This window comes from Bombina bombina, chromosome 3 (assembly GCF_027579735.1).
Source record: "Bombina bombina isolate aBomBom1 chromosome 3, aBomBom1.pri, whole genome shotgun sequence".
NCBI lineage: Eukaryota > Metazoa > Chordata > Amphibia > Anura > Bombinatoridae > Bombina > Bombina bombina.
This window is the reverse complement of record NC_069501.1, coordinates 35478902-35498985: the sequence shown is the minus strand read 5'-3', so window position 1 is coordinate 35498985 and position 20084 is coordinate 35478902. Positions and strand designations below refer to the sequence as shown.

Here is a 20084-nt window from a genome sequence, read left to right as displayed (position 1 = left end):
TTTTTTGTAATCTTAGTGTGTTTTATTTTTCTTAATTTAGTGTTTATTTTTTTTTTGGAATGTTAGATTTTTAAAAAAACATTTCTTAGGATTAGTTTTTTTTAAATTTGTAATTTAGGATTTTTAATTGATATATTTTAGGTTAATTTATAGTTTAATGTTAGGTTTATTTTTATTTTACAGGTAAGTTTTTATTTATTTAGATATAGTTATATTGTGACTTTAATTTAAAGTTAGGGTCATCACTAGGTTCCCTAATAAAGTCCCACGGTTTACAATATCATTTGTATGCCCACAACACCCAAATCTACTTCTCTGCACCAGACCTATCTCCTTCTTTGCTAACCCGTGTCACTAACTGTCTTTCTCACATCTCTAACTGGATGTCCTCTCACTACCTCAAGCTAAATCTCTCCAAAACTGAGCTCCTCATTTTCCCCCCTTCCTCAAAACTCTCCACCCCCAAACTCTATTTAACTGTTGACAATTCCATCATTACCCCTACCCCGCACGCCCGATGTCTCGGGGTCACATTTGACTCAGATATTTCTTTCACTTCTCTGATTCAGTCCTTGGTTAAAGCCTGCCGCTTCCACCTTAAAAACATCTCCTTAGACACTTCCTTACACAAGACACAACTAACATTTTAATCCACTCTCTCATTCTTTCCCGCCTTGATTACTGCAACTCTGTCCTCTCTGGTCTCCCCACCTGCTGCCTAGCAGGTTAATAACTTTATTATAGTGGTGGCAATGTCGGGGAGTGGCGGTTTAGGGGTTAATAACTTTATTATAGTGGCGGCGATATCGGGGTTAAGGGTTAAAAGGTAGTTTATGGGTGATAGTGTACTTTGTAACATTTTAGTAATGAGTTTTGTGAAACATTTTTGTTACACAAAATCCATAACTACTGCTCTCAGATGGCAATATGGCTCGTGTCGGTATAGAGCATAACACAAGCATTTTGAGTGTGGCTGGATGCCGTGACTCGTAATATGTGTTCCTGGCCATTCCAGCGTAATGGCCATTTTTTCAGCGTTAAAAGCCGTACCGCACCGTAACGCAAAACTCGTAATCTAGGTGAATTTTTGTAACAATGTTATATATACAGTCATGTGTACGCTTCTGAGTCTACCTTAGTATACTCTCACGGAAAGGGCTACATTTCAGAAGAAGACCAAGAGAATGGAGTAAATCTTATAAGATAAATAATTTCTTAAAAAGTGTTAGCTCTATCTGAAGCATGCATGTTTCATTTGGACTTCCAAGTACCTTTAATGACAGGAGGTTGTGGCAAAATGTTAGAAATGATTAGAGAAAGGACGGTGACAACGTGAGATAAAGAAGTGGAGGGGACAAAGGCAAAAATAAAAAGGATAAAGAGGGGAGATTAGGAGATGGATATGAGAGAATACAAAAGTAATAAAAACATAATTTATGTAAGAATTTACCTGATAAATGTATTTCTTTCATATTGGCAAGAGTCCATGAGCTAGTGACATATGGGATATACAATCCTACCAGGAGGGGCAAAGTTTCCCAAACCTCAAAATGCCTATAAATACACCCCTCACCACACCCACAATTCAGTTTAACGAATAGCCAAGCAATGGGGTGATAAAGAAAGGAGTAGAAAGCATCAACAAAGGAAATTTGGAAATAATTGTGCTTTATACAAAAAATCATAACCACCAAAAAAGGGTGGGCCTCATGGACTCTTGCCAATATGAAAGAAATGAATTTATCAGGTAAGTTCTTACATAAATTATGTTTTCTTTCATGTAATTGGCAAGAGTCCATGAGCTAGTGACATATGGGATATCAATACCCAAGATGTGGATCTCCACTCAAGAGTCACTAGAGAGGGAGGGAATAAAATAAAAACAGCCATAATCTGCTGAAAAAAAATTAATCCACAACCCAAAAATATAAGTTTATTTCATTTGAAAGAAAAAAACTTAAAAAATCAAAAGCAGAAGAATCAAACTGAAACAGCTGCCTGAAGAACTTTTCTACCAAAAACTGCTTCCGATCTGATCTAGTAGAATGAGCTGTAATTCTATGAGGCGGGGCCTGACCCGACTTAAAATAAACTTGATGAATCAAAAGTTTCAACCAAGAAGTCAAGGAAATAGCAGAAGCCTTCTGACCTTTCCTAGGACCAGAAAATAAAACAAATAGACTGGAAGTCTTCCTGAAATCTTTAGTAGCTTCCAGATAATATTTCAAAGCTCTTACCACATCCAAAGAATGTAAGGAACTTTCCAAAGAATTCTTAGCATTAGGACACAAGGAAGGGACAACAATTTCTCTACTAATGTTGTTAGAATTCACAACCTTAGGTAAAAATTAAAAAGAAGTCCACAAGCTGCCTTATCCTGATGAAAAAAATCAGAAAGGGAGACTCACAAGAAAGAGCAGATAACTCAGAAACTCTTCTAGCAGAAGAGATGACCAAAAGGAACAACACTTTCCAAGAAAGTAGTTTAATGACCAAAAAATGCATAGGTTCAAATGGAAGAACCTGTAAAGCCGTCAGAACCAAATTAAGACTCCAAGGAGGAGAAATTGATTAAATAACAGGCTTAATAAGAACTAAAGCATGTACAAAACAGTGTATATCAGGAAGTATAGCAATCTTTCTGTGAAATAAAACAGAAAGAGCGGAGATTTGTCCTTTCAAGGAACTTGCAGACAAACCCTTATCCAAACCGTCCTGAAGAAACTGTAAAATTCTAGGAATTCTAAAAGAATGCCAGGAGAATTTATGAGAAGAACACCATGAAATGTAAGTCTTCCAAACTCTATAATAAATCTTTCTAAAAACAGATTTACGAGCTTGTAACATAGTATTAATCACTGAGTCAGAGAAACCTCTATGACTTAGTACTAAGCGTTCAATTTCCATACCTTCAAATTTAATGATTTGAGATCCTGATGGAAAAATGGACCTTGAGATAGTAGGTCTGGCCGAATGGAAGTGGCCAAAGCAGGCAACTGGACATCCAAACCAGATCCGCATACCAAAACCTGTGTGGCCATGCTGGAGCCACCAGCAACACAAATGATTGTTCCATTATGATTTTGGAGATCACTCTTCGAAGGAGAACTAGAGGCGGGAAAATGTAAGCAGGATGATAACACCAAGGAAGTGTCAGCGCATCCCCTGCTTCCGCCTGAACATCCCTGGACCTGGACAGGTATCTGGTAAGTTTCTTGTTTAGATGAGAGGCCATGAGATCTATCTCTGGAAGACCCCACAACTGAACAATCTAAGAAAACACATCTGGATGGAGAGACCACTCCTCTGAATGTAAAGTCTGGCGGCTGAGATAATCCGCCTCCCAATTGTCTACACCTGGGATAAGCACCGCAGAGATTAGACAAGAGCTGGATTCCACCCAAACAAGTATCCGAGATACTTTTTCATAGCTTGGGGACTGTGAGTCCCACCCTAATGATTGACATATGCCACTGTTGTGACATTGTCTGTCTGAAAACAAATGAACGGTTTTCTCTTTAGCAGAGGCCAAAACTGAAGAGCTCTGAGAATTGCAAGGAGTTCTAAAATATTTATTGGTAATCTCGCCTCTTGAGATTTCCAAACCCCTTGTGCTGTCAGAGATCCCCAAACAGCTCCCCAACCTGAAAGACTTGCATCTGATGTGATCACAGTCCAGGTTGGCCGAACAAAAGAAGCCCCTTGAAGTAAACAATGGTGATCTATCCACCACGTCAGAGAGTGTCGTACATTGATTCAGCATACAAAGTTGTAGAGGTCTCATGTGAAAACGAGCAAAGGGGATCGCGTCCGATGCTGCAGTCATGAGACCTAAAACTTCCATGCACATAGCCACTAAAGGGAATGATTGAGACTGAAGGTGCTGGCATGCTGCAACCAATTTTATTTTTCTCTTGTCTGTAAGAGATAGTGATGTCGCGAACTTAAAAATTTCCGTTTGCGAACTGCGGACTCGAACTTCCGCTATTGTTCGTGAACCGGCGAACCGCGCAAACCGCCATTGACTTCAACAGGCAGGCGAACTTTAAAACTCACAAGGACTCTTTCGGGCCACAATAGTGATGGAAAATTTGTTTCAAGGGTACTAACACCTGGACTGTGGCATGCTGGAGGGGGATCCATGGCAAAACTCCCATGGAAAATTACATAGTTGATGCAACGTCTGGTTTTAAGCCATAAAGGGCCTAAATCACCTAACATTCCTAAATTGTTTGGAAAAACGTGCTTTAAAACATCAGGTATGATGTTGTATCGATCAGGTAGTGTAAGGGTTACGCCCGCTTCACAGTGACAGACCAAACTCTCAGTGTAACGCACCGCAAACAACCGGCAAACAATCCATTTGCACAACCACGAGATAGATAGATTTGATAGATAGATACATAGATTACATAGATCAATAGATGCAATATACATATGATAGATACGAATTACATAGATCAATCGATGCAATATACATTTGATAGATACGAATTACATAGATCAATAGATGCAATATACATTTGATAGATACGAATTACATCGATCAAAATATGCAATATACATTTGATAGATACGAATTACATAGATCAATAGATGCAATATACATTTGATAGATACGAATGATAGTTAGATAGATTCGATAGATAAATAGATAGATTTGAAAGATATATAATTTCCCTGACAGAGTATAACATTAAGACATGCGGTCTGGGACCCGTGGTGTGTTAAGTAGTACTATTCTTAGCAGTTTACTACTACATGTCTATATGGCCTGCATTTTTGGAACAGGGAGATGGAAGAAGATGATTGGTCTGTCCTCCTACTTCAAATTTGTCCTAAACACAAGTGGCTGTCTCAAAACAGTCCGGCCACGAGATAGATAGATTTGATGGATAGATATACATAGATTGATAGTTAGATAGAATCGATAGAAGATAAATAGATCGATTTGATAGATAAATAATTACCCTGGCAAAGTATAATAATAAAACATGCGGTCTGGGACCCATGTTAACTAGGTTGTGTTAAGTAGTACTATTCTTAGCACTTTAATCCCTGTTACTCCCCCTATCGGGGGAGGTCTATATGGCCTGCATGATTACCCTGACAAAGTATAACAACAAAACATGCGGTCTGTGACCCATGGTAAGTAGGTTGGGTTAAGTAGTACTATTAGTAAGAAGTGAATACAGCGCCAATAAGAGGCCAAGGGATAAATATACTCACAGAGAGATAAAAGAAGATTATTTAATGAACCATGTTAAAAAGCATCAGTAAAAAATGTAAAAAACACATATAGATAAAATTACAAAAACAAGAATATCTTGCAGGAGCGGCTAAAGCTGATAATTACAATAAAAACAGAGATAATCACAGGTGATCAGTGTGAGTGGTACACCAGATTAAGAGTGTAAACTAGTGAAACAGAATAAGCCTAAGTACAACTATAACAAGTGCATCAAGCAAGAAATTAATAAACAATAGTACAAACAATAATTTCCCCCCTTTTTCACTATTGACTTGCCCCTTTTTCACTATTGACTTTCCCCTTTTTCACTATTCACTAAGTAGTACTATTCTTAGCACTTTAATCCCTGTTACTCCCCCTATCGGGGGATGTCTATATGGCCTGCATGATTGCCCTGACAAAATATAATAATAAAACATGCGTTCTGGGACCCATTGTAAGGTTGTATTAAGTAGTACTGTTCTTAGCATTTTAATACCTGTTACTCACCCTATTGGGGGAGGTCTATATGGCCTGCATGATTACCCTGACAAAGTATAACAACCAAACATGCGCCCTGGGACCCATGGTAAGGTTGTGTTAAGTAGTACTGTTCTTAGCATTTTAATACCTGTTACTCACCCTATCGGGGGAGGTCTATATGGCCTGCATGATTACCCTTACAAAATATAATAATAAAACATGCGCTCTGCGACCCATGGTAAGGTTGTGTTAAGTAGTACAGGTGGCCCTCGATTTACAACGGTTCAATTTGCACCGTTTCAGGATAACAACCTTTTTCTTCAGTCATGTGACTGCTATTGAAAAGCATTGAGAAGCAGTGCATTGATTAAAATAGCCAGTAGGTGGAGCTGTCCACTTGTGTTGCAGCAAAGATATGCAAGCCAAGCAAGCTAAAATGAATCAGTATAATTAGACCTGAGCTATCAAGCAGCTTTCATAGGAACAAGATCTTCCGGTCTATAAATCAGTCCAGATTGGAATGCATAGAAAGAATTGTTTGCAGAAAAATGCAAGTAAAGTGTATGTTGTGTGATTATTTTATTAGGTTTATAATGCTGTTTAGCAAATGTTTTTGTTTATGTAACTTAGTTTAATTATATATTCTGTGTTGTGTGATTATTTTATTAGGTTTATAATGCTCTTTAGCATTTAAAGTCTTAATTTCAAAGCTTTAAAAATAATGCATTAGGTGTTACTTCTGACAATTTTGAGAGGGGCCTGGAACCTAACTCCCACACTTCCCATTGACTTACATTATAAACTGGGTTTCAATTTACAATGGTTTTGATTTACAACCATTCCTTCTGGAACCTAACCCCGGCGTAAACTGAGGGCTACCTGTATTGTTCTTAGCATTTTAATACCTGTTACTCACCCTATCGGGAGAGGTCTATATGGCCTGCATGATTACCCTTACAAAAAATAATAATAAAACATGCGTTTTGGGACCCATGGTAAGGTTGTGTTAAGTAGTATTGTTCTTAGCATTTTAATACCTGTTACTCACCCTATCGGGGGAGGTCTATATGGCCATCATGATTAGCCTAAAAAAATTACAACAATAAAACATGGGGTCTGGGACCCATGGTAACTAGGTTTATTTCAGTAGTACTGTTCTTATTAGTTTAATACCTGTTACAACCCCTAATGGTGGGAGGTCTATATGGCCTGCATGATTACCCGCACCAAATTAAACAACAAGACATGCGGTGTGGGCCTGGGACCCATGGGTAACTAGGTTGTGTTAAGTGGTACTATTCCTAGCACTTTCATCCCTGTTACTCCCACCTATCGGGGGAGGTCTATATGGCCATCATGATTAGCCTAAAAAAATTACAACAATAAAACATGGGGTCTGGGACCCATGGTAACTAGGTTTATTTCAGTAGTACTGTTCTTATTAGTTTAATACCTGTTACAACCCCTAATGGTGGGAGGTCTATATGGCCTGCATGATTACCCGCACCAAATTAAACAACAAGACATGCGGTGTGGGCCTGGGACCCATGGGTAACTAGGTTGTGTTAAGTGGTACTATTCCTAGCACTTTCATCCCTGTTACTCCCACCTATCGGGGGAGGTCTATATGGCCATCATGATTAGCCTAAAAAAATTACAACAATAAAACATGCGGTCTGGGACCCATGGTAACTAGGTTTATTTCAGTAGTACTGTTCTTATTAGTTAAATACCTGTTACAACCCCTAATGGTGGGAGGTCTATATGGCCTGCATGATTACCCGGACCAAATAAAACAAGACATGCGTTCTGGGCCTGGGACCCATGGGTAACTAGGTTGTGTTAAGTAGTACTATTCCTAGCACTTTCATCCCTGTTACTCCCACCTATCGGGGGAGGTCTATATGGCCATCATGATTAGCCTAAATAAATTACAACAATAAAACATGCGGTCTTGGACCCATGGTAACTAGGTTTATTTCAGTAGTACTGTTCTTATTAGTTTAATACCTGTTACAACCCATAATGGTGGGAGTTCTATATGGCCTGCATGATTACCCGCACCAAATAAAACAACAAGACATGCGGTCTGGGCCTGGGACCCATGGGTAACTAGGTTGTGTTAAGTAGTACTATTCTTAGCACTTTCATCCCTGTTACTCCCACCTATCGGGGGAGGTCTATATGGCCATCATGATTAGCCTAAAAAAATTACAACAATAAAACATGCGGTCTGGGACCCATGGTAACTAGGTTTATTTCAGTAGTACTGTTCTTATTAGTTTAATACCTGTTACAACCCCTAATGGTGGGAGGTCTATATGGCCTGCATGATTACCCGGACCAAATAAAACAAGACATGCGTTCTGGGCCTGGGACCCATGGGTAACTAGGTTGTGTTAAGTAGTACTATTCCTAGCACTTTCATCCCTGTTACTCCCACCTATCGGGGGAGGTCTATATGGCCATCATGATTAGCCTAAATAAATTACAACAATAAAACATGCGGTCTGGGACCCATGGTAACTAGGTTTATTTCAGTAGTACTGTTCTTATTAGTTTAATACCTGTTACAACCCCTAATGGTGGGAGTTCTATATGGCCTGCATGATTACCTGCACCAAATAAAACAACAAGACATGCGGTCTGGGCCTGGGACCCATGGGTAACTAGGTTGTGTTAAGTAGTACTATTCTTAGCACTTTCATCCCTGTTACTCCCACCTATCGGGGGAGGTCTATATGGCCATCATGATTAGCCTAAAAAAATTACAACAATTAAACATGCGGTCTGGGACCCATGGTAACTAGGTTTATTTCAGTAGTACTGTTCTTATTAGATTAATACCTGTTACAACCCCTAATAGTGGGAGGTCTATATGGCCTGCATGATTACCCGCACCAAATTAAACAACAAGGCATGCGGTGTGGGCCTGGGACCCATGGGTAACTAGGTTGCGTTAAGTAGTACTATTCCTAGCACTTTCATCCCTGTTACTCCCACCTATCGGGGGAGGCCTATATGGCCATCATGATTAGCCTAACAAAGTACAACAATAAAACATGCGGTCTGGGACCCATGGTAACTAGGTTTATTTCAGTAGTACTGTTCTTATTAGTTTAATACCTGTTACAACCCCTAATGGTGGGAGGTCTATATGGCCTGCATGATTACCCGCACCAAATTAAACAACAAGACATGCGGTGTGGGCCTGGGACCCATGGGTAACTAGGTTGTGTTAAGTGGTACTATTCCTAGCACTTTCATCCCTGTTACTCCCACCTATCGGGGGAGGTCTATATGGCCATCATGATTAGCCATAAAAAAAACACGTCAGGAAAGCGTCCTGTCCTTGCCGCCGTGGTCGTGGGAGGAGGAGGAGGATTACTTTCATCTCCTCCCCTGTTAGATTCCCGTTGTGCTGTGACATCACCCTTATACGCTGTGTAAAGCACAGTTTTAAATTTATTTTTGAAATGCTCCATCCTTTCCGACTTGCAGGAATTTGGTAACATTTCAGGCACTTTATGCTTATACCGGGGGTCTAGTAGCGTGGACACCCAGTACAGGTCGTTCTCCTTCAGCTTTTTTATACGATGGTCCCTCAACAGGCACGACAGCATGAAAGACCCCATTTGCACAAGGTTGGATGCCGAGCTAATCATGTCCCATTCCTCATCCTCACTGATGTCACTGAGGGTATCTTCTTCCCCCCAGCTACGTACAACACCATGGGTACCAGATAGGTGACAACAACGAGCACCCTGGGATGCCTGTTGTGCTTGGTCTTCCTTCTCCTCAAAGCCACATTCCTCCTCTGACTCCTCTTCCTCACAATCCTCTTCCTGCATTGCCGCAGGTCCAGCAAGCGATACTGATAAGGCTGTTTCTGGTGGTGATGGACACCACAACTCTTCCTCTTCACGCTCATCTACGGCCTGATCCAGCACTCTTCGCAGGGCACGCTCCAGGAAGAAAACAAATGGTATGATGTCGCTGATGGTGCCTTCGGTGCGACTGACAAGGTTTGTCACCTCCTCAAAAGGACGCATGAGCCTACAGGCATTGCGCATGAGCGTCCAGCAAAAAAATCCCCAGCTCCCCAGAGGCTGTCCTAGCACCCCGGTCATACAAATACTCATTAACAGCTTTTTCTTGTTGGAGCAGGTGGTCGAACATTAGGAGTGTTGAATTCCACCATGTAGGGCTGTCGCAAATCAAGCGCCTCACTGGCAGGTTGTTTTGACGCTGGATATCGGACAAGTGTGCCATGGCCGTGTAGGAACGCCTGAAATGGCCACACACCTTCCTGGCCTGCTTCAGGACGTCCTGTAAGCCTGGGTACTTATGCACAAAGCGTTGTACAATCAGATTACACACATGTGCCATGCACGGCACATGTGTCAACTTGCCCAATTTCAATGCCGCCATCAAATTACTTCCATTATCAGAAACAACTTTGCCAATCTCCAGTTGGTGCGGAGTCAGCCACTGATCCACCTGTACGTTCAGGGTGGACAGGAGTGCTGGTGCGGTGTGACTCTCCGCTTTCAGGCAAGTCAACCTCAAGACGGTGTGACACTGCCGTATCCGGGATGTTGAATAGTACCTGGGGAGCTGGGGGGTGCCGTTGATGTGGAGCAAGACGCAGAAGCAGACTCAGCCGAGGAAGAGGTTATGGAAGAGGATGGAGTAGGAGGAGTAGAGGAGGTAGCAGCAGGCCTGCCTGCAAGTCGTGGCGGTGTCACCAACTCCTCTGCAGAATCACGCATTCCATGCTTGTCAGACATCAGCAGGTTTACCCAATGCGCAGTGTAGGTGATATACCTGCCCTGACCATGCTTTGCAGACCAGCTATCAGTGGTCATATGGACCCTTGCCCCAACGCTGTGTGCCAGACATGCCATTACTTCCTTTCGCACAATCGAGTACAGGTTTGGGATTGCCTTTTGTGAATACAAATTTTTTGAAAGCCTCAGACTCCACCAGCTTGTATGGTAAAAGCGGGTGGGCTAAGAGTTCAGACAAGCCAGCTGTCAGACGCCGGGCAAGGGGATGACTTTGGGAAATTGGCTTCTTACGCTCAAACATGTCCTTGACAGACACCTGACTGTGGGCAGATGACCAGGAACTGCTACGTAAGAGAGACTGAGTGGAGGATGGTTGAGAGGGGGCAAGGAGGACAGCAGTGGTTGATGTGGCTGAAGATGCTGGACCAGTAGGAGGATGGCGGCTTTGAGTTTGTGTGCTGCTTCTACTCATGTGTTCTTCCCATCGGCGTTTGTGATGTGAGACCATGTGCCTTCGCAAAGCAGTTGTACCTAGGTGGGTGTTGGACTTCCCATAACTCAGTTTCTTTTGGCACAGGTTGCAAATGGCATTGCTGTTGTCAGAGGCAGAGACACAAAAAAAAATGCCACACTGCTGAGCTCTGTGATGACGGCATTCTGGTGGTGGCAACAGCATGCGTTGATTGGCCTCGGCGTGCTGTCCGGCTGACCCCGGGTGCCGATGCATGCTGTCTGACTGTGCCACTAGCTCCTTGCGACGACCTCCCCCTGCTTCCAACTCGTCTCCTCCTCTCTGTCTCCTCATCTGAACTTTCCCCCTCTTCTTCTTCTGTTCTAGCAGGCACCCACATGACATCCACCGACACATCATCATCAACCGCTTCCCTTGTATCTGACACATCAACAAAGGAAGCAGCAGCGGGTACAACATAATCATCATCATCACACCGTACCTCCATGTCTGTAATGCTCCACTGTTATCTTCATCCTCTGTCAATGATGGTTGCGCATCACTCATTTCTTCCAACTGATGTGTCCATAACTCCTCTGATAGATCAAGTGAAGCGGCTGTGGTGCTAGTGTTGGTGGTGGCGACAGGCGGCCGAGTGGCACTGGTCACTTGAGAGGTGCCCAAAGCACAGCTGGAGGTGGGTGGTGCGTCAAGGTTAGCCATTCAACTACGTCCTCCTTAGAACTTTTCACGTCCCTGGCACCTGGCCTCTTAACAATGTGCATATTTGTAGGGTCTAAAGGAACCACAGCACCACGACCACGACGGCACCTGCGGGGTGGCCTGCCTCTGCCTGTCATTTTTTTAAAAATGTACACTTACAATACTATTAAACAAATTATGAGTGGTGGCACTGGGCAAGTGGGCACAGTATACGCTGTGAGCCTGACACAAAAAAACAGACTGATGTTTCAAAGTAAAAATGTTTTATTTTTTAAATATTAAAAGTACTGTGACAACAAATATGATTGGTGGCACTAGTTGGCAAGTGGGCCTGGCTGGCACACACGCTGGGAGGAAGGCAACTGCAATTAGATTACACTAGCTGACTGATGCTTCACAGTCCAAAAAGTTTTTTTAAAATTTTTTTACAATACTGTTAGAACGAATATGATTGGTGGCACTAGTTGGAAACGGCAAGTGGGCCTGGCACACACGCTGTCAGGCAGGCAACTGCAATTTAATTGCACTAGCAGACTGATGATTCACAGTAAAAAAAGTTTTTATTTTAAATATTTTCAAACCTGTTAGAACAAATATGATTGGTGGCACTAGTTGGCTTGGCAAGTGGGCCTGGCACACACGCTGGGAGGAAGGCAACTGCAATTAGATTACACTAGATGACTGATGTTTCACAGTCAAAAAAGTTTTGATTTTAAATATTTACAATACTGATATAACAAACATGATTGGTGGCAGTAGTTGGCAGCAAGTGGGCTGGCACACACGCTGGCAGGCAGGCAACTGCAATTCAATGGCACTAGCAGACTGATGATTCACAGTCTAAATTTTTTTTATTTTAAATATTTACAATACTGTTAGAACAAATATGATTGGTGGAACTAGTTGGCAAGTGGGCCTGGCACACACGCTGGCAGGCAGGCAACTGCAATTCAATTGCACTAGCAGACTGATGATTCACAGTCAAAAAAGTTTTGATTTTAAATATTGTCAAAACTATTATAACAAATATGATTGGTGGCAATAGTTGGCAGCAAGTGGGCCTGGCACACACGCTGGCAGGCAGGCAACTTCAATTAGATTACACTAGCAGACTGATCTTTCACAGTCAAAAAATATATTTTTTAAATATTTACACTACTGTTATAACAAATATGATTGATGGCACTAGTTGGCAAGTGGGCCTGGCACACACGCTGGGAGGAAGGCAACTGCAATTAGATTACACTAGATGACTGATGTTTCTCAGTCAAAAAAGTTTTTATTTTAAATATTTACAATACTGTTATAACAAATATGATTGGTGGCACTAGTTGGCAAGTGGGCCTGGCACACACGCTGTCAGGCAGGCAACTGCAATTCAATTGCACTAGCAGACTGATGATTCACAGTAAAAAAAGTTTTTATTTTAAATATTTTCAAACCTGTTAGAACAAATATGATTGGTGGTACTAGTTGGCTTGGCAAGTGGACCTGGCACACACGCTGGGAGGAAGGCAACTGCAATTAGATTACACTAGATGACTGATGTTTCACAGTCAAAAAAGTTTTTATTTTAAATATTTACAATACTGATATAACAAACATGATTGGTGGCAGTAGTTGGCAGCAAGTGGGCTGGCACACACGCTGGCAGGCAGGCTACTGCAATTCAATGGCACTAGCAGACTGATGATTCACAGTAAAAAAAGTTTTGATTTTAAATATTTACAATACTGATACAACAAATATGATTGGTGGCACTAGTTGGCTAGTGGGCCTGGCACACATGCTGGCAGGCAGGAAACTGCAATTCATTTGCACTAGAAGACTGATGATTCACAGTCTAAATTTTTTTTATTTTAAATATTTACAATACTGTTAGAACAAATATGATTGGTGGAACTAGTTGGCAAGTGGGCCTGGCACACACGCTGGCAGGCAGGCAACTGCAATTCAATTGCACTAGCAGACTGATGATTCACAGTCAAAAAAGTTTTGATTTTAAATATTTTCAAAACTGTTATAACAAATATGATTGGTGGCAATAGTTGGCAGCAAGTGGGCCTGGCACACACGCTGGCAGGCAGGCAACTTCAATTAGATTACACTAGCAGACTGATCTTTCACAGTCAAAAAATATTTTTTTTAAATATTTACACTACTGTTATAACAAATATGATTGGTGGCACTAGTTGGCAAGTGGGCCTGGCACACACGCTGGGAGGAAGGCAACTGCAATTAGATTACACTAGATGACTGATGTTTCTCAGTCAAAAAAGTTTTTATTTTAAATATTTACAATACTGTTATAACAAATATGATTGGTGGCACTAGTTGGCAAGTGGGCCTGGCACACACGCTGACAGGCAGGCAACTGCAATTTAATTGCACTAGCAGACTGATGATTCACAGTCAAAAACGTTTTTATTTTAAATATTTACACTACTGTTATAACAAATATGATTCGTGGCACTAGTTGGAAAGTGGGCCTGTCACACACGCGGGCAGACAGGCAACTGCAATTAAATAACAATAGCAGACTGATGTAAACGTTTGTTTTTAAAAAAGTTACACTAATGTTACAACAGATAGGAGTGATGGCACTCAGGGTAGAAGTAGGCACAGTATGTGCTGGCAGCCTGACACACAGGCTGGCACTAATGGCAGGCTGGCCTGGCAACTAAAATGACATAACACTAGAAGACTGATGTAAAAGTTTTTTTAAAAAAAAATGTAAACTAATGTTACACCAGATAGGAGTGGTGGACTGGCACTGAGGATGGAAGTAGGCACAGTATATGCTGGCAGCCTGACACACAGGCTGGCACTAATGGCAGCCAGGCTGGCCTGGCAACTAATATTAAATAACACTAGAAGAGGACTGATGTAAAAAATGTTTTTTTTTAAATTTACACTAATGTTACACCAGATATAAATGGTGGAAAAAAAGAGCTATTAATCACACTATATGATATGGGCCTGACACACAGGCCTGATGGAAAATGAAATTAGATTACACTAGCAAAATGATTTAATTTTTTTTTTTTAATTTACAATAATGTTTATGAGTGGTGGCTGGAGTGGTGGCTGGCAAAGCAATTAACCACAGTATATGCTGTGTGAGCCTGAGACACAGGCCTGATAGAAAATGAAATTAGATTACACTAGCAAAATGGTTTAAACGTTTTTTTTTTAAATTTACAATAATGTTAAGCAGATATGAGTGGTGGCTGCTGGCACAGCAATTAACCACAGAAGCCTGACATACAGGCCTGATAGAAAATGAAATTAGATTACACTAGCAAAATGATTTAAAAGTTTGGTTGTTTAAATTTACACTAATGTTAAGCAGATATGAGTGGTGGCTGCTGGCACAGAGCAATTAACCACAGTATATGCTGTGTGAGCTTGAGACACAGGCCTGATAGAAAATGAAATTAGATTACACTAGCAAAATGATTTAAAAGTTTTTTTTTAAAATTTAAAATAATGTTAAGCAGATATGAGTGGTGTCTGCTGGCACAGCAATTAACCACAGTGTATGCTGTGTAAGCCTGACACACAGGCCTGATAGAAAATGAAATTAGATTACACTAATAAAATGATTTAAAAGTTTTGTTTTTTAAATTTAAAATAATGTTAAGCAGATATGAGTGGTGTCTGCTGGCACAGCAATTAACCACAGTGTATGCTGTGTAAGCCTGACACACAGGCCTGATAGAAAATGAAATTAGATTACACTAGCAAAATTATTTAAAAGTTTTGTTTTTTAAATTTAAAATAATGTTAAGCAGATATGAGTGGTGGCTGCTGGCACAGCAATTAACCACAGTGTATGCTGTGTAAGCCTGACACACAGGCCTGATAGAAAATGAAATTAGATTACACTAGCAAAATGATTTAAAAGTTTGGTTGTTTAAATTTACACTAATGTTAAGCAGATATGAGTGGTGGCTGCCTGGCTGGCACAGAGAAATTAACCACAGTATATGCTGTGTGAGCCTGAGACACAGGCCTGATAGAAAATGAAATTAGATTACAATAGCAAAATGATTTAAAAGTTTTTTTTTTAATTTACTATAATGTTAAATGCACTTAGCTTTGGTAGGACCGATGTCAGGCAGCAATGTTCCAGCAGATACTTCTGAGGCAGGATCAGATAAAGACATCTTGCAAAATGTAAGAGAAAAAAACAACATAAAAAGCAAAATTATCTATTTCCTTATATGATAGTTTCAGGAATGGGAAAAAAAAGCAAATAGCATAGGCCTCTGATAGAGAAAAAATCAAGAGGCAAACATCAATGGGGTATTGAAATAATGAAAAAGTTTGGCACCAAGTATGACGCACAACGTAACGTAAACTTTTTGGCGCCAAAAATAACCGGAAATGACACACTCGCGTCACTAATGACGCAACCCTGTGAAAAGTCTCGGCGTCAAGTATGACGCCGGAAATGACGAAGTTGCGTCATAGACGTATTTTTCCGCGCCAAAAATATTTTCGCGCCAAGAATGACGCAATAAAGTTTACCATTTGACGCACCCGCGGGCCTAATGCCACCCGCAATTTGCAAGAAGTAGTCAATTGAAAAAAGACTAAACCCCAGGTAAGATTTTTTTTTCTATAAAAGATGTTTATATTACCCAAATATGAAACTGACAGTCTGCAGAAGGAAATACATGAACCTGACTCATGGCAAATATAAGTACAATACATATATTTAGAACTTTATATAAATGCATAAAGTGCCAAAGCATAGCTGAGGTGTCTTAAGTAATAAAAAACATACTTACCAAAAGACACCCATCCACATATAGCAGATAGCCAAACCAGTACTAAAACAGTTATTAGTAGAGGTAATGGTAAATTGAGAGTATATCGTCGATCTGAAAAGGGAGGTAGGAGATGAATCTCTACGACCGATAACAGAGAACCCATGAAATAGACCCCCGTTAGGGAAATCATCGTATTCAATAAGTGATACTCCCTTCACATCCCTCTGACATTCGCTGTACTCTGAGAGGAATCGGGCTTCAACAATGCTGAGAAGCGCATATCAACGTAGAAATCTTAGCACAAACTTACTTCACCACCTCCATAGGAGGCAAAGTTTGTAAAACTGAATTGTGGGTGTGGTGAGGTGTGTATTTATAGGCATATTGAGGTTTGGGAAACTTTGCCCCTCCTGGTAGAAATGTATATCCCATAGGTCACTAGCTCATGGACTCTTGCCAATTACATGAAAGAAATATAGAATGGTAGGACAAGCAATTCCCAAACAAATAAATAGGGCACACTCACATGTTGATAATTGTCCTGGTGCTGTACGTGTCGCTCCTCAGCTGTATATTAATATTAGTGCTGATGTTCTTGTATTCAGTCAAAGTAAACTCGAGTAGGACATGATGAGCTGCACAGAGGGAAAAAGAAGGTTTATAAATTTTATAAGACCCAAATCATCTCTGAAGCCCTAAAATAAGATACAGAAACCACTTGATATCCTTCAGGAAGCAAATGCGACCCAAAATCATCTCTGAAACTCTTAAACAGGATACAAAAACCACTTGATATTCATCATCAAGCAATGAGACCTCAACTCACCCCTGAGCCCCTCACGCAGGATACAGAAATCACATTTTTCATCAAGCAACAAGCAGCTCAGAGTTATAATCATCGCTGAACCTCTAACACATAATACATAAACTATTTGATTCCCTTCAGCAACAAATGAGACCTCAAATCATCTCTGAACCCCTCACACAGGATAAAGAAATCACTTGATACTCTTCAGAAAGTAAATGAGACCTCAAATCATCTCTGAACCCCTCAAACAGGATACAGAAATCACTTCATACTCTTCAGAAAGTAAATGAGACCCCAAATCATCTCTGAACCCCTCACACAGGATACAGAAATCACTTGATACTCTTCAGAAAGTAAACGAGACCCCAAATCATCTCTGAACCCCTCACACAGGATACAGAAATCACTTGATACTCTTCAGAAAGTAAATGAGACCCCAAATCATCTCTGAACCCCTCACACAGGATACAGAAATCACTTGATACTCTTCAGAAAGTAAACGAGACCCCAAATCATCTCTGAACCCCTCACACAGGATACAGAAATCACTTGATACTCTTCAGAAAGTAAACGAGACCCCAAATCATCTCTGAACCCCTTACATAGGATACAGAAACCACTTTATTCCTTCTTTAAGCACATGAAACCTAGAATCATGTCTGAATCCTACGCACAGGATCTAGAAACAATCTAATATACTTTCACAAGCAAATGCAAGTTTATTACAGCAACAGGTTGACCTATAGGGGCATATTTATCAAGCTCCGAATGGAGCTTAATTTCTTCAGGCTCGCTGGAAACAGAAGTTATGAAGCAACGGTCGAAATAACGCTGCTCCATAACTTGTCCATCTGCTCTGAGGCCGCGGACAGAAATCAACCCGATCGAATACCATCGGGCTGATTGACACCCCCTGCTAGCGGCCAATTGGCTGCGAATCTGCAGGGGGCGGCATTACACCAGCAGTTCACAAGAACTGCTGGTACAATGATAATGCTGACAGAGTATGCTGTCGGCATTTATCGATGTGAGGCGGACATGATCCGCTACTTTGTATCATGTCGGCTCGCACATTAATAAATGTGCCCCATAGAGGCAGTTATATTAATTCAGCGTATAAAACAAACCACTGCTGTTGTATCAATCACACATCCCCTTTGTCTGCTTGTTGTATATAAAACACAAACTTGTGCAAATGTAATTGAATTAAGTTAACCAGAGCAAAGGCACTCACTGTTTAGAGCTGCATAATTATGTGCACACCAGAGGGTTCTAGGCTGGTTAGTCTTTACTCACCACAATATGGATCACTTGGAGTAGTCATCATAAAAAGCTGAACTTCACTTAGCAAGGTGTTGTTCCCAGAGGTTAATGCCATTTGTTCCTGCCCTACAGAGAAGGGTGACAATGTGAAGTGCTGTAGGGTACAGTCTTTATTTCAGTATTGCTGAATAATATCAAGCTGCAAATCTGCCATGGCCTCTGCACAACAAACCTTTCAGTTTATAAGTACAAAAACAGCAGCACAATCTTCTTATAGGGACTAAATAACTTTTTAATTTACTTATACATTTGCTTTGTTCTCTTGGTATCCATTGTTGAAGAGCAAATTTAGGTAGGCTGATAGGAGCTCAGGGGTGTGCACGTGTCTCCAGTTATGCACTACTGTGAGCTAGCTAATGACTGGTGGCTACACACATATGTCTTTTGTCATTGGCTCACCAGATGTGTTAATCTAGCTCCCAGTAGGGCATTGCTGCTTTTAAGCTTACTGTATGTATTTAACTCTTTTGCAGCAGTATAGGTATATGCAAGCAACAGTGCAATAACAAATTAGAGCATTTTCTTGTTGAATGTTTACGTACTTTATTTAGTGTGGGCTAAATGCCTGTATTCTGCTTGGTGGTGCCACACACAAAAACCCTTGGAGGGTCAGATGCAACCTGTGGAACAGCCCTGAGTGTCTAGATAATTTTATTATACACCATTGCTTGAAATTACCCAGCTAAAAGGGGTGGTGAGGTAAAGTCAGCATCTGTGGCAATGCACTATCGATTCTGAGCTGAGCACATCTGATGATTGTTGTCTATATACATATGCTTCCCTTTATTGACTCGGTGGATGTGTTCAGCTCTAGAACAGTAGAGCATTGCCAAACTGATGTCTTAGAGAGGAATTGCTGAGAGATGAGTAGCTGGAAGAGGAATGGCTGGAAGAGGAATGGCTGAGAGAGGAGTGGCTGAGAGAGGAGTGGCTGAGAGAGGAGTGGCTGAGAGAGGAGTGGCTGGGAGAGGAATGGCTGGGGAGAGGAATGGCTGGGAAGAGGAATGGCTGAAAGAGAAATGGCTGAAAGAGGAGTGACTGAGAAAGGAATGGCTGAGAGAGGAGTGACTGGAAGGAGGAATAGCTGGGAGAGGAATGGCTGGGAAAGGAATGACTGGGAGAGGAGTGTCTGAGAGAGGAATGGCTGGGAGAGGAGTGACTGGGAGAGGAATGGCTGAAAGAGGAGTGGCTGAGAGAGGTATGGCTGGGAAAGGAATCACTGGGAGAGGAGTGGCTGGGAGAGGAATGGCTGGGAGAGGAGTTACTGAGAGAGGAATAGCTAAAAAAAGGAGTGGCTGGGAGAGGAATGGCTGGGAAAGAAATGACTGAGAGAGGAATTCCTGGGAGAGGAATGGCTAGGAAAGGAATGGCTGGGAGAGGAGTGGCTGGGAGAGGAATGGCTGAGAGAGGAGTGGCTGGGAGAGGAGTGGCTGGGAGAGAAGTGGCTGGAAGAGGAATTGCTGAAAGAGGAGTGGCTGAGAGAGGAATGGCTGGGAGA

General features: G+C 41.4%; 1 protein-coding gene across 1 annotated transcript in view; it reads right to left on the bottom strand.

The window, feature by feature from the left end:
- LOC128652819 (phospholipase A1 member A-like) overlaps positions 1-20084 on the bottom strand; it is a 161131-nt gene that overhangs the window by 34855 nt on the left and 106192 nt on the right. Inside the window, exons 8-9 of the mRNA XM_053705775.1 lie at positions 18560-18652; positions 16982-17090 (exon numbers count right to left, since the gene is read on the bottom strand). Of these exons, the coding sequence (XP_053561750.1) occupies positions 16982-17090; positions 18560-18652 (202 nt within the window). The remainder of the gene's footprint in view (positions 1-16981; positions 17091-18559; positions 18653-20084) is intronic.